The sequence below is a fragment of the Excalfactoria chinensis genome, chromosome 2 (genome assembly GCF_039878825.1).
Source record: "Excalfactoria chinensis isolate bCotChi1 chromosome 2, bCotChi1.hap2, whole genome shotgun sequence".
Lineage (NCBI taxonomy): Eukaryota > Metazoa > Chordata > Aves > Galliformes > Phasianidae > Excalfactoria > Excalfactoria chinensis.
Genome location: NC_092826.1, coordinates 122,519,191 through 122,533,567, shown reverse-complemented (window position 1 = coordinate 122,533,567; position 14,377 = coordinate 122,519,191). Strand labels below are relative to the sequence as shown.

Genomic DNA, 14,377 nt, shown 5'->3' with positions numbered 1-14,377 from the left:
TTGAAAAAGAATGAGGGAAAGATGAAATAGGAAATAAAAGATGCACAATATAAAGAATGTTTTGTAGATCCACAAATGGAAAAATGAAGGAACTTCCTGTGACCTGCTGGGATCTCAGTTTTATTTACTATACAAGCACTTCCAAATAGGAAAAGTTATGAAGAAAATATGCTTGAGTAATGACCATGCATATCATACTACCCACTTTTGCAGAAATGGTGTTCCTTAGTCATTTCATGTCTATTTAAAATACAGTTAGGAAGAAAAGTGGTTCTAATCTAGCAGTTACTTATTTAGTCTATTTTCCAACTACCTGCTTCTCTTTGAAGCCTGTGTTCTGTTTCAGTCTTGAGTTTGCATTTTCAGTTGATTAAGAAATAACCTATTGTCTGATTTGTAAAAATTAGCAACGGGTTGTAGGAATGTATTTTAGACCTGTGTGGAATTGCCCCCGTGAAACAATTATTTTGGCTATAACTTAATTGGTGCATTGTTTCTGTATGCTGTGGCATTTTCAGTGGAATAGGTTGTAGTGGGTTTATAGAGCTGTTGTTGCGAAAAACATGGGACACATTACAGAAATTGTGGTTTATTTACTGCCTGTTTCTAGGCAAAGAATCCTGTGATTTATTATTTTTTCTTCATAATACAAAGAATGACTTTCATACAAGAACTGAAACTGGGGACTGTAGAGTGGTTGATTGGATCCTACCTCGTAAAAGTACTTTCTATCACCTAGTAGGATGTGCAGCCTTTAGTTTCAGAATCGAGGCTATGAGCAGTGTCTAGCTTGCATGTCAGTCTGTTTGATATTAGAAGAAACACACAAGTTTTTCTTTCTTTCTGGCAGTATGTGCAGAATGTCTTGCAAATATTAAATGCATCAAGGACATTGCTAAATAATAAGATTTGTAAATTATAAGTCACTGTATCAAGTAAATTCTGAAAGTCAACACATAGAAATGGAGGCTGAGAACATTACTGTATCATTCTGTATCCCTTTTAGGTATGAAACCAATGTTGGTTCCAGCTATATTTGATACAATAGCGAAGACTTGGGGGCTCGAGTCATCACATGACGGGTAGATATTCTGTTTTTCAAATTTGGAGGAATAGGAATCCCAGCTCGTTATTCAACTTATACAGTTTTTGTATTACATTTTTTAAATATCAATCACATTGATATTTACAGAAAAATGTTGTATAAAAATGAAGTAATTCCTAATTCCAATTCAAGTGAAAAACAAAATGCTAATGGCTTTTTCTCCATCATTTGCTTCTTCCACTTGTCAAGTACCTTTTTCTTTCCAGCTTCATTTTCAACTGAATTCTGCCATAATTACCATTCTAATTCCATTTTCTGCTATATTCAGTAGCAAACTGTTGTTTATGCTATTGCTTAGATAGTAGTACAACAGGATACAGTTGTCCAGCAAATACTGTTCTGAAGTTTTATATTAAAAAAAAGTGCAGATAATAATGTTCTCTCATGTTCCCCTGGCTGGGCACAAGGTACGTCCACACATTAATGTCCACATTAATGCTAACCAGTTGCAATCTTAATTCTGCATTTGGCATGTGCTGTGTTTGCAGTTGTTCACTCGGCAGGCAGTGTTTAGAAACCAGGTGTTATACATGTCTTTATGTAACTGCCTTACAGACAGATCCCTTCCTTCTCTTGTGCAGTTATCACTTGAATATTGCATGAAACAACTTAGAATCCTTCCAGTATCCAACAGCTCCTGACTTGTGCATGCTTTTATGGTTAGCTAGGAAAGCTTGAAAAGTACAACTGCTTCAGAAGTCATCTTCTCTAAAACTTCTCAAAATCTTCTCAAAACATTAAGCTTTTGATTTTCAAAATGATTTTACTCCCCCTAATAATGTAATTATTTTTTGTTTGAATACTTTTGTATTCAGTTGTACTCAGAATTTGTAATCGGTATTTAATTGTACTCAGAATTTTTGAGTAGATGGGGGGGAAAGGCATAAACTTCTTTTTTTTTTTTTTTTTTAATCCCATAAAAACTTTCTAAAGTCTTTGCCTAAAAGCTATCTAAAAGCTATGACTACAAATTATTGTATAGTATATAATCACATACAACGGAAATGCCAGCTTTCTTAGTAGTTAAGCTGGCATCAAGTGAAGAATGGAAGAAGGAGATATAGTTTCATGCTGTGGAGTGCTCCTTTCCAGAAAGTAAATAAATGCAGTAATGTGTTCCAGTATTCACATCAGATTTTGGCATGATTGTATACTTAGGAAAGAGATAAGGCAGCAGCTAAGGGGACTGTTCTAGTCATATGATGCCATCTCAGCTATGTGAAGGGGGAAAAATGTTTTTGCTTTTCATGTTTTCAACAGGTATATAGGTATGATTGTCAACATTTCTGAACTAATGCAGCTCAGCGAACAAGCGAATTTATGTCAGCAACTGGCTCATTCAGAGTTACTGGTTGACTTCATGAAATCCTTCCAAGAAGGGAATATTAAGAGATTTTATTGAGTTGTATCAGCAGAGTTGTTGATTGTTTTTTTTTGTTTTTTTTTCCCCTGAGGGTCTTGAAGTCTAACACGCTATTCTTGTAGTATCCAGACTCAAAAATCTGCACAACGTTGGCCTGTGGATAGCTGTCTTTGGATAAGAACTTTCAAGCTTATTGGTTGAGTTCAGATCACAGTTCACTTGGTCAAATAATTATACATTTGAATCTGTTAACTCTCAATTACATTGGGTAAAAATTAAGGGAAAATAGAGACCATTCTGTAGAGGAAGTTTGTACAGTAAGATTGTTATATGTCTTTAAGCACTTGTTCATTGTCTCAGCAAGGTTGGCTGAAGTTGTAAGATCAGAATAGTAAAGCTAGAACATTATAGAAATATGGAGCAAACAAGATTGGAAAGATCTAGTGGAGGTTTTAGAGTCAGGACCTTCACTGAAAGCAGCTCCTACCCAGGTTTGCTCAGGACGTTGTCCTGTTGCATTTTGATTATCTCTACAGCTTTGCTGGACAGCCTGTTCCAACATGTGGTTTCCTTCATGTATGAAAAATAAATTCTTCAAATAATGTCTAGTCAGAATTGCTTGTTTTGTGACTTGTACCCATTGTTCCTGTCCTTTTGCTGTGCATTTCCCAGAGGAGTCTGGCTCTGTCTTCCATATGTCTAGTTAGGTAGTTTAAGGTTATAGCAATGATTTTTCTGTTCAAACTTTAGAAATCAAGTCCTCTCAACTCCTCCTATATTACATGCTCTACCACCCCAGTCATTTTGGGTGTCCTGGATTGCTTCAGTATGGTAGTATATTGTGCTTGGGAGCTTAAACTTGCATCCTTGCTACTGACTGATACACAGCTTGTCCATGAGAACCTCCATATTACCTTTTCAAAAAACAAAAAAGTACATAATGAATATTTTGTTAAATTTCATCCCATATGGTGAAAGTGCTTCCAAGCCAAGGCACGTTGTGCAGGAGGAGACCACCCAAAGCCTGTCTTTCAGCAGGTTGTCTCCTAGACTCTTAAATTCATTTTTCCTTCTTTCCTCTTTCTGACTTGTATGTCTGTCTTCACTCCCAATATATATGTATGCAATGGTATATATGCTACTGTAGTTGTACCTACCACTTAACTCCTGTGAAGGCCTATGTGACAAGAGCCAGGCATGCAATCACCATTTTGAGCTTGTGCCTGTGGTGGTTGAGGTTTGTCTGCCTACTGCCAAGTGCAGTCATTAACAGCAGCGTCTGCCTTCGGTCTGGCTAGGAATGCAAGCTTCTGCATTTCTTCTCTGCCTGGCTTCCAGTTTCAGTGATGGAGCTTGAGATTCCAGTCCTGTTAAATAAAATGAAGTTGGACAGTGGATTCAGAAGTCAGTCAGAGATACAGGAATTGGTGTCAGATCCATCAGTCTTGTTTTCATAGGAAAGAATTTTGGAAAGGTTACTGTCTTGAAAGCCACAGATTATAGGATGGAAAAACACGTTTATCTACAATATAAGATCATATTAAACCTTCATTCTTGCAGCTCAAGTGAAATTGTAGTGAATTAAATAGTTGATAAATCATTGTTTCTATAATTTTTAGGTGAATTTTTCTGAAGTACTGTAACATGTAATTATTGTATGTATCACTCAGCAGTGCTATGAGTGGAATTATAAAGTAGCCCATCTGCAAACAGATTTCATTTTCAGGGGTAACAGAACAGGGCTTTCAGAGAGAAGTCTGTAAAAATTCATGGCCAGAATGTCAATGTAGCTTAGTCATTATGTTCTGGTTTTGATTTGTAGAATGAAAAACTCTGGAATGTTTTCATTAAAACTTAGGAAGAGTAATTTTTGCCTCCAAGGGTAGACTTGGGATCTTAAAATAACTGGTACTACTAATGAGAACTTTTCAAGTAATATGAAGTGACTTGTTTGTGTATCACAAGGGCCAATAGATGAAACTTGATTTGGGGGAACATGTTGTACTTAGTTTTGAAAATAATCATAATAATCAGCAGTTGATGGGATTCCCTTATATGGAACTTCCAATGTATGGGATTCATCAAAATACAATTCATAAGTCTTGAGGGTGGGTGTATATTTTGGCACATGAAATGAAATATCAGCCTTGTCAGCTGAAGTATGTTTTGGTTAGATATTTGTCATGTTTACAGCTTTGCTGTCAGGGAGATGTGTTTGGAGGAGGGAGGGGGGCTATATTTGGTTTGGTTTCTTTGGTTGGTTGGTTTGGGGAGGGGAGCAGTTGGGCTTTTTTGTTGTTTTTTTTTTTTTTTTTAACCTCAGTGGAAATATATGGACTTGTTGAACTTTTTGTTTCTGGATAGTGGATACGAATGATATACTAAGTAAAGGATATATGCGGTTTGCATATACACAGTTAAAATCTTGGAATTTAAGTTATTTATGGAGCAGCAGTATCAGTGAAAGGTGAGAATGATTTCAAACATGTAAAAGGGTTTGGGTTTGTTGGATTTTTTGTGCTTGTGTTTTTTGTTGTTTTTTTTTTGTCATCCCTCCTTGGCAGGTAATTTTCTAATTTACCCTTTCAAATGACTTGCTTTGACAATTGAAACATCACGCTTCATGGGGGGAAGAATAAGTTTTAATATATAACATGTGAGGTGCTCCAAAAGTAATGCCAAAAAGAAATAAAAGTATTTATTTCCATGGAAATAGCTACAGATAGGAAAATGTAGAGTAACACCATCTGATAGTGCAAATTCTCAGCAACAGGCTGTATTTCAACATAGCTGCAATCATAAGCCTGTTTGCACAGATAAGCTGATGAAGATGCTCTTCATTTTGTGGCGTGACAGCTGTGTGTGGCCATCTGGAATGTGGCTCGTCTTTCATCTGGCTGTTGCCACTCCTGAAATGCACCAGCCACTGCCTCGTGGTGCTCACATCCATTGTTTGGTCTTCATAAATGTTCAGAAAGTGTTGGTGAATGTCACTGGGTACCATTTTTTTTCTGCAGGAGGAATTTGGTGACACACCTTTGCTTCAACCCGCACTTCTTGTCAGATTTCATTCTGTCAGCTTACCCCTCTGCTGCCATCTGTCATGTGGCAACAGAATGTAATGGAGCATGTGACTTACTGTGTAAGGTCTTCCCATGTACATGTTCAGTGAAACAACTTAAGAGCTGAAAAACTAAAATGCCAACAGACACACTATCTGCAATTGGACTTTCAAGCTAAAACCTGTTGTGGGAGACTTTAAAATGAATAAATGTTTGCATTGCTTGAAATTGTGGAAGGTACTACGTTAAACACTGTAGTCTGAGGGCAGGTAGGACCAGAAGTAATAGTTGGTGTTCTTGGTTTATATGGGCAGAATTGAATACTTGTAAGTAGAAGCCAAGTATAACTTGGTAGTTTATGTTTGAAATAATACATCTTTGCATTTGAAAGGTACATTGGTAATATCCTTCCATACCGGGGAAACTCACTTGTGACGTTGTTTCCATGAGCTGCTTAGTCTTTCATGAGAACTTACCATTAAAATGTCACGTTCATAGAGTTAAATCCCAAATGTAGAAATCACTGGTCATTGGATTGCCCATAAGCTCTGTATACTCTGGCGTCGATTCTAAACTGGTAACTATTTTAAACTATTTTAAATTGTTCTCGTTTGCTGTATTCCTTAATACTGCCCCCAAAAATGAAACCTTTCCAATTCTGTGGTATTCCAGATCTCTTACTTAAGACTTAGTCACACGTTCTCAAATTTTACAATGTATGTACATTAAATAATCACTTCAGTGTTCCATTGTAGGATAATGTACCCCTTTTGGTGTAGCATCTCCTCAACAACTGCTCAGCTTGGTACAGCAACTGCTCTGTTTGGCAGCATAAAAATAATTGTGTTGATCTCTGTATGTTATTAAAATTGTATGGCTTCATATTAGGCTTGTTTTCAATTTGAATTTTAGCCCATGTTTAGCATGGAAGAGTTGTATCTCTTGTTAGTCAGTTACTACTGAATTTTGATACCATGTAGAGTTACTGTACCTTGTAAGTAAGCTCTTTGGCTTTCCTTTCCCTAAGGAAGACAAAAGTAGATGTTACGGTTTTTCTCTATTTTAATTTAATCTTCTAGAAAACTTTTCAGTACTTGTAAATAAATGTTTTCTTGACCAAAAAATAAAATAAAAATAAAAATGCTAGAAGTACAGTATATCCTGCAAAAGAGATAGTTATGGTAAGGGAACATGATGGAAATACATGGCGGGTCTGAATGGCGTGAAAGAAGCAAATCATGGAAGCAAATCATGGCTGCCCGTGGTTTGGATGGGTGCACGCTCCGCTGGGTGAAGAACTGGTTGGATGGCCGGGCCCAGAGAGTTGTGGTCAATGGAGTGGAATCCAGTTGGCGGCCGGTCACAAGTGGCGTCCCCCAGGGCTCGGTGCTTGGGCCGCTTCTGTTTAACATCTTCATTGATGATTTGGATGAGGGGATTGAGTGCACCCTCAGTAAGTTCGCAGACGACACTAAGCTGGGAGGGAGTGTTGATCTGCCTGAGGGGAGAAGGGCACTACAGAGAGACCTGGATAGACTTGATCGATGGGCCAAGGTTAATGGAATGAGTTTCAACAGGGCCAAGTGTCGGGTCCTGCATTTTGGTCATAACAACCCCAGGCAATCCTACAGGCTTGGGGAGGTGTGGCTGGAAAGCTCCCAGACGGAAAGGGACCTTGGTGTGCTGATGGACAGTCGGCTGAATATGAGCCAGCAGTGTGCCCAGGTGGCCAAGAAGGCCAATGGCATCCTGGCTTGTATCAGGAATGGTGTGGTGAGCAGGACTAAGGAAGTCATCCTGCCCCTGTACTCAGCATTGGTGAGGCCTCACCTCGAGTACTGTGTCCAGTTTTGGGCACCTCAGCACAAGAAGGACATGGAGGTACTGGAGCAGGTCCAGAGAAGGGCAACGAGGCTTGTTAAGGGCTTGGAGAATCAGCCCTATGAGGAGAGACTAAGGAAGCTGGGGCTGTTTAGTCTGAGGAAGAGGAGGCTGAGGGGAGACCTTATTGCTGTCTTCCAGTACCTGAAAGGTTCTTACAGTGAGAGTGGGGCAGGTCTATTCTCACTAGTGACTTGTGACAGGACGAGGGGAAATGGCCTCAAGTTGCGCCAGGGCAAGTTTAGGTTGGATATTAGAAAGAACTTCTTTACAGAAAGGGTGGTTAGGTACTGGAATGGGCTCCCCAAGGAGGTGGTTGAATCGCCATCCCTGGATGTGTTTAAGAGCCGCTTGGATGTGGTACTCAGGGATATGACTTAGAAGAGGTTTGTTGTTGTGGTATTGTTTTGTGGTTGTTTTTTAAGAGATAGGCTACTGGTTAGGCTGCGGTTGGACTTGATGATCTTCAAGGTCTTTTCCAACCTGAGTAATTCTATGATTCTATGATTCTATGACTTCTCCACATTTGTGTAACAATAAGTACGAAGTAAACTTAAACCACAAGCACCATCATATGAAAATATGGACAGCTTTGGGTTCCACATTTCCTGGAAATCTTTCATTAACCTTTTAAAAAAGTAATTTTTGCATTTTGTAAGGCTTTACAAACATTTGTTTTCTAATCCTCACATTTTCTGAGTCCTTCTTATCTGTGGAGTTTGTCAGAAGTGTCTGATTAGTACATATGAAAGCATGTTGTTCAATGACTGGGCTTTGTAAGTCCTTTGCTTATCATTCATTTATATAACCACTAGCCTATTTTTCATGTAGTAGTTTTCTGTTCTAAATTAATACTGTTTACAGAATCTTAAAATCACATTATGCTGATACCATAGTAATAGAAAAATGTAGTTTTATATTTCCACTAAATTAAGCAAGCAATTTGTAGGTGGCTTTTATCAGGAAGGTAGTAAAAAATTGCAAGGACTACTTCCTAATTAGTTCTGTATTTACTTCCTAATTCCTGTATTTACTACTTCCTAATTAGTTCCTAATTAGCTTCTGTACCCTTTTTCACTTTGAGTACAAAGTGATGATCAGGGTGACCTCATTGCAGCCTTTCAGTACCTGAAGGGAACCTATAATCAAGAGGGGAGTAAACTCTTTGAAAGGGACAATAATAGCAGGACGAGGGGAAATGGTTTTAAGTTGAAAGAGGGAAGGTTTAAGTTGGATGTTAGGGGGAAGTTCTGCACTAGGAGAGTGGCAAGGTCCTGGAACAGGCTGCCCAAGGACGTTGTGGACGCCCTGTTCCTGGAGTTGTTCAAGGCCAGGTTGGATGGGGCCCTGGGCAACTTGATCTAGTAAATGTGGAAGTTTGGTGGTTCTGCCAGGCAGGGGGGTTGGAGCATCATGATCCTTCAGGTCCCTTCCATCCTGGGCTATTCTGTGATTCTTTGTGATTCTGTGATGGAGATTGCATTGTTCAGTGGGATATATAGTCCTGGTTTCTCAGCAGAGCAGCCTGTTACAAATAAAGATGGGTTCAGAAGTCCTGTCACTGCAAGATCTAACACTCTAAGTCTGATACTGCACACAAGGGCACCTTCCAGAATGCCTTGCCTGCAGTGTGAAGACAAGCAGCTGGCTCTTTTTCTGTGCACTGTGTGTCTAGGCCTGTATGATATTCAGAATGCACAGATGCCATATAGATATACCTTAACGGATCACAGCAAATGAAACCCTAACCCTTCCCTCCAGGCACCATGCTCCTTAGTAATGCAGTTTTTGCATAGCAGTCAAGCAGCAGTGGGATGGCCCTTAATGGATGTGCAATGGACTGGTGAGATGGAGCATCAGCAGACAGGTCTCCGAACTTTTTGTCTAATGCAGTCCTTTGTGGACCAAATACTGCTCTGTCCCTTGGAGGGCAATAAGGGGAACTTTGTAACCTGTGATGCCAGTAATCTGATGCCAGTTACAGCTCTATCTTCCATGCATTCAAAATAAAACTTGCCTGTTATTTTTAGAAGTGCTTTATGTTGCTTGTTACCCTTTTTGTATATCCTAGAACAGCTGGCTTTCATTCAGCAAAGCTTTTAAGTTCAAGCCAGGTACCATTAGGTGTATACTTGAAATTCTTGGCTGACTTGGAGTCAGCTATTAAGAGAAACTGGATAAGAGTGGAATTTGGTTCTTTCCCTGAAGCGGATTTCTTAATCTGTGCAAAGAACAATAGGTCGCAATGCATCTTTCAGTCCTACATTTACTTTTAATAGGAACTTGAAACAGTGAACTCTGGTTTAATATGTACCACTTATAGTAAGCAGATATTGTTACAATTTTCCCTTTAAGTTATGTTCCAGAATGCAAAGTTGAGCTGAAACTGGAAATAAGATTTATCTATTTTGACTTGTGAAGAATACATTTGCTTCATACAGTTTCTTCACATTGTACGTTAAAAATAACATGAGGTTATTTTTGAGGTTTGGTTTGATTTCAGAGGTATACCAACGTATTGTTGTTTTTCTTGTGTTGCCTGTTCATAGCAGAGTGGATAACATTGCATTTCCACTTTGACAAGAAGGAAAACTACAGCAAGGCGTTGTCAAATGCAGTGTTTCTCTCTGCACGGGCTTTTCATTTCCCTTGTGATGTAAAAAACAATATAGGTGATCACAACTTTCCATGAGGAGACACAGCTTTTCAAGAGCAGTGCTTCAAGTACTCCTAGTGACCAGCATTTGGTGTTTCGAGTTCTCTTTGAATGTTATGCTTTTGTACCTTTTAAATTAAATGATGTTGTTGAATGTGGTGGATCTCTTAGCCTTTTTGCCATCATTTTATTTTGTGTGAATAACCATTGAATTTCACTTTTTCAGTGGTTTTGGCATAAAAATAGATTTGTTTTTGTTAATTTTACAATAGTACATAGGTATGCTTTCCTTGTGTGTAAGTATTGGAAAGCATAGTTGTACTTGAGATGAAAAAGTCACCGATGAGCCTTTAGAGCAGTTACTACTGAAATTGTGTGGGATTTTATATAATGCACCTAAAAAATGTGTGTTCTGCTAATCCGTGGAATGGACTTCAAAACTTTTTCCTTCAGCTTTCTATATGAATAAATTTCCCATCTGCTCCAGCATATGTGTAGCACACTCACTAAATTTCATGGCTGATTATTTGTGTTATCAGTTATACTAGATTATTTGTTATCAGTTATACTAGATATCAAAATCTTTAAGTAATACATAGTGTCCTAGTAGCTTTTCTGTGCCATGATTTCTGCATGAAAAGGCTTACATAAAGTTTGCATAGAAATTTGAATAACCTTTAACATATTTATTGATAGTTTTAAGTCGCTGTCGTCAATGTTTTCAGAGTACCTTCAGTTGTTCTTCTTATATTTGAATTTGCTTTAATTTAAGGTCCAAACCTGTGTAGTATGGTACAATGTTTCTTTAGTAACATGGATCTGAATTTAAGTATGTTCTGAAATAAACCTTTTTTTCCCTTAAGGATATGGCTCTTGTTGCTCCTGAAGCGCCTTCAGAACAAGCTAGGAGAGTTTTCCAGACATACGACCCTGAGGGTAAGGGCTGTACTTCTTTCAGAAGTGAGAATTTTGGATCCAAATGTACTCATTCTTTGGATACAAATTTTGAATTGTAACGGATGCAGAATTTTGTGGATTGTCACAAGGTTCAACAAAGCCAAGAAAAGGGCTTGTGTACACTGGTGGATAGTAGCTGGACATGGGGCAGTGCTGTGGCCTTGCAGCCCAGAAAGCTGATTGTATCCTGGGCTGCATCAAAAGAAGCATGGCTAGCAGAGTGAGGAAGTTGACCCTGCCAGTCTGCTCTGGTGAGGCCCCACCTGGCATACTGCATCCAGAGGTGGAGTACTCAGTACAAAGACGTGTTGAAGGGCATCCAGAGGAGGGCCATCATAATGAACATCTCTCCTATGGGGATAGGCTGAGAGAGCTTGGGCTGTTCAGCCTGGAGAAGACTCCAGGGAGACCTGAAAGCAATATCTAAAGGGGGGCTGTAAGAAAGAAGAGGACAGGCCCTCTGACATGGTCTGTGGTGATAGTATGAAGGGAAATTATTTCAAACTAAAAGAGGGGAGATTTAGGTTGGGTATAAGGATAAAGTCTTGCAGTTAGGGTGGTGAGGCACTGGAGCAGGTTGCCCAGAGAGGTGGTTGATGCCCCATCCTTGTAGGCATTTGATATCAGTCTGGACCAGGCTCTGAGCACCCTAATCTAGTTATGGGTATTTCTTTGCATTGCAGAGGAGTCGGACTTGATAATTTTTAAAAATCTCTTCAAAGAAACAGAACCATTATTATGTTCCAAATACTGCACTTTCAAATCTATTGTCCTTTCTATGCCATGATAATATTCTGTTTATTCCTGGGCTGTTCAAGCTAGTTATTAGAAGAATTAAGTACTTGCTATTAACAACAGTAAGTTTTCAATACAGTAATTAATCTACAAGTGAAAAGAAGAAATTATCTGAGGACTACTTCTATGAAAGGAAACAAGACTTTCATAGACTACTTCTATGAAAGTACAAGATTGTGTGATAGGAAGCAGCATTCTCTGTAATTAGTGGAAAGCTTGTGTATATTTTGTTGTCTTTTGTATTACATTTTCATAAAGAAGTTGATCTGCTATGACTGCTTTTCATTAAATTTTGTTCTTAAATGTGTATGGCACAAACTGAAAATCATATTTTGGAATCAGATAATGTCTAACATTCAGGTATTATCATAACTATTCAGAAGGGGGAAAATGTGCACTTATTACCCCCATGATATCAAAGAGATCGCTACAGACCAACATCTTAACAAGTATTAAGCTTCTAAGTGTATGTATGATGAGCTTGCAATTTCTGTATTACATTCCTTTTTTTATTTTTTCAAGTGTTAAAAAAGCAGTTAGAAATCTGTGTTCCTTCTAGAGCCCCCCACTGGTTGTTCAGTTTTAAAGATATACAGTATTTATGTTTGAGTAATATTTGTTTTCCTGGAAAGCATTTTGTTTCTTTTCCTAATGAACTTTGTTACTTTTACAGATAATGGTTTTATACCAGACACGCTCCTAGAAGATGTAATGAAGGCTCTGGACCTTGTTTCAGATCCTGAATAGTAAGTATAATAATAACATTTCTGTGTACAGAGATATGAGTTAACCACATTTTATTCTCACTTTTTTTTGTGGTTTGGTTGGGGTTTTTTTGCCTGTACTTGGGGCACAGGATGCTATTTTAGAGGTCTTAGGTCAACTTTAAATGAAGCAGAAGAGAAGAATTAGAATTAAAATGTCTCTAGCTTTAGTAGTGATGACTACAAGAAATATCCTTATGTCATTACTGTATGTTGAGGAGGTAGTTATTCTGAGTAGTTCCTGTGTGTTGACTAAAATGAAACAGTGGAAAAAACAAACAAACAAATAACACCAGTGTACTGGAAGGCATATTGAAAACAGATAAGCGTTGGATGCGCATGCAGAGTTTGAAGTGAAGCTGCTTCAATTACATTCTTGTTTTCAGGCACCCAGTACCGTGTGATTATAGTTGTAATATAATTGAAGAAGTGATACCCTGGTTTCTAGGGTAAGAGTCAAAGCTATTAAATGAAAAAGGTAATTTATTTTGTATATCATGTGAAAGACAGGACTAAGGTTTAGTACTAGTAGTAAACCTTCAGTGCCAAGGCTTACCTTCCAATCAAGTTTATCACTAAATGTTCAACTCAGAAAGGATGGATGTGCTTGGACAACCTTTTTTATTTTGTATCTCCAAAAGATGGTTCTGCTCTTTTGTAACCATGTGTTGTAGTTTATTGTGATATAAGTAATTGGTTTTTGTAGAATGGCTGTGGAGACTGCAAGCGTACTTACCACAGACATATGAAATTTGATTGAAGTGGTTTTCTATCCTTTACAATGTTACAAATTACAACGAAGTTCACTGGGCTGTTCTCTGTGGGGAAGAGGAGTGAAAATTGAAATTAAAAGACAGTCAAGAAACTAAAACCGAATAAACTGTGACCAAAATGCCAGCGTTTGTGTCATGTCAATAAACAGTGAAAATTACCAGCATTTTTGTAAAGGGGAAAAAAAATCCTTCATTGAAGAGGTCTGAGGAGCTTTGTTTTGGCCTTTTGTATTCTCTTGCCTCAGTGGGTTCCCTTTCTGTACTGAGCAGTTTTTTCATTTGTCTGCATGGCCTTTGGGACATCTGTGGCATAACCCTGATGTGTTTTGTTGTCCTTACCACATCAAATATAAGAGCCAGTAAAAGGCCTGCTATGTGGAAAAGACCTCACTGGAGATCAAACCATAGAATATTTGGTCTTGAAACATTTCTTCTTAAGTAAAAGAAATTGTCCAACATCACTGTGTTGAGGACCTATTATATTTTGTTTTTAGTTGTCCTGTCTGCTTAGAGGAATAGAAGTATAAGTTACACATTTCAAATAGCATTCAGGCTTTCCTGGTGGTTGGTTGGTTTTAAAGTAAATGAAAGGCATTGCTTCCAAGAGTGCTATTTACACCTTTTAGTTTGGGATTTAAATAAAAACTCTCTCTGATCGAGTACAATAATGATCAGACAACATGCTTGGAGCTTACAAAGGATAGAGGGGAAACTTTGTAGAACAGCTGTGAATTAACAAGTGAATCAACCATTTCAGTATTAAACAAGTTTGTGCAAATAGCATGTGATATAGTAAAGATTTTTAGTCTTGTAGTAAAAGCTTCTGAGAAACCACATCATCTGTAAATATGGAATAAGAAGAAAGGCTATGTTCTACATTGATAAGTGATTCCAATGATAGAAATTAGAAATATATATATATATTTTGTAGAGAGCTGTCATTAGAGGAATCCTGTGGGAATTTCTGCTTAACCTGTGAGGTTTGTTGTGGCATAGGTGAGATTTTAAAGGTAAAGATTAA

At 38.1% G+C, this 14,377-nt stretch overlaps 1 protein-coding gene across 1 annotated transcript in view; it reads left to right on the top strand.

Moving 5' to 3' along the window:
* The window catches only part of MINDY3 (MINDY lysine 48 deubiquitinase 3), a 45,933-nt gene that overhangs the window by 25,078 nt on the left and 6,478 nt on the right, over positions 1-14,377 (top strand). Inside the window, exons 11-12 of the mRNA XM_072328491.1 lie at positions 10,931-11,003; positions 12,493-12,565. Of these exons, the coding sequence (XP_072184592.1) occupies positions 10,931-11,003; positions 12,493-12,565 (146 nt within the window). The remainder of the gene's footprint in view (positions 1-10,930; positions 11,004-12,492; positions 12,566-14,377) is intronic.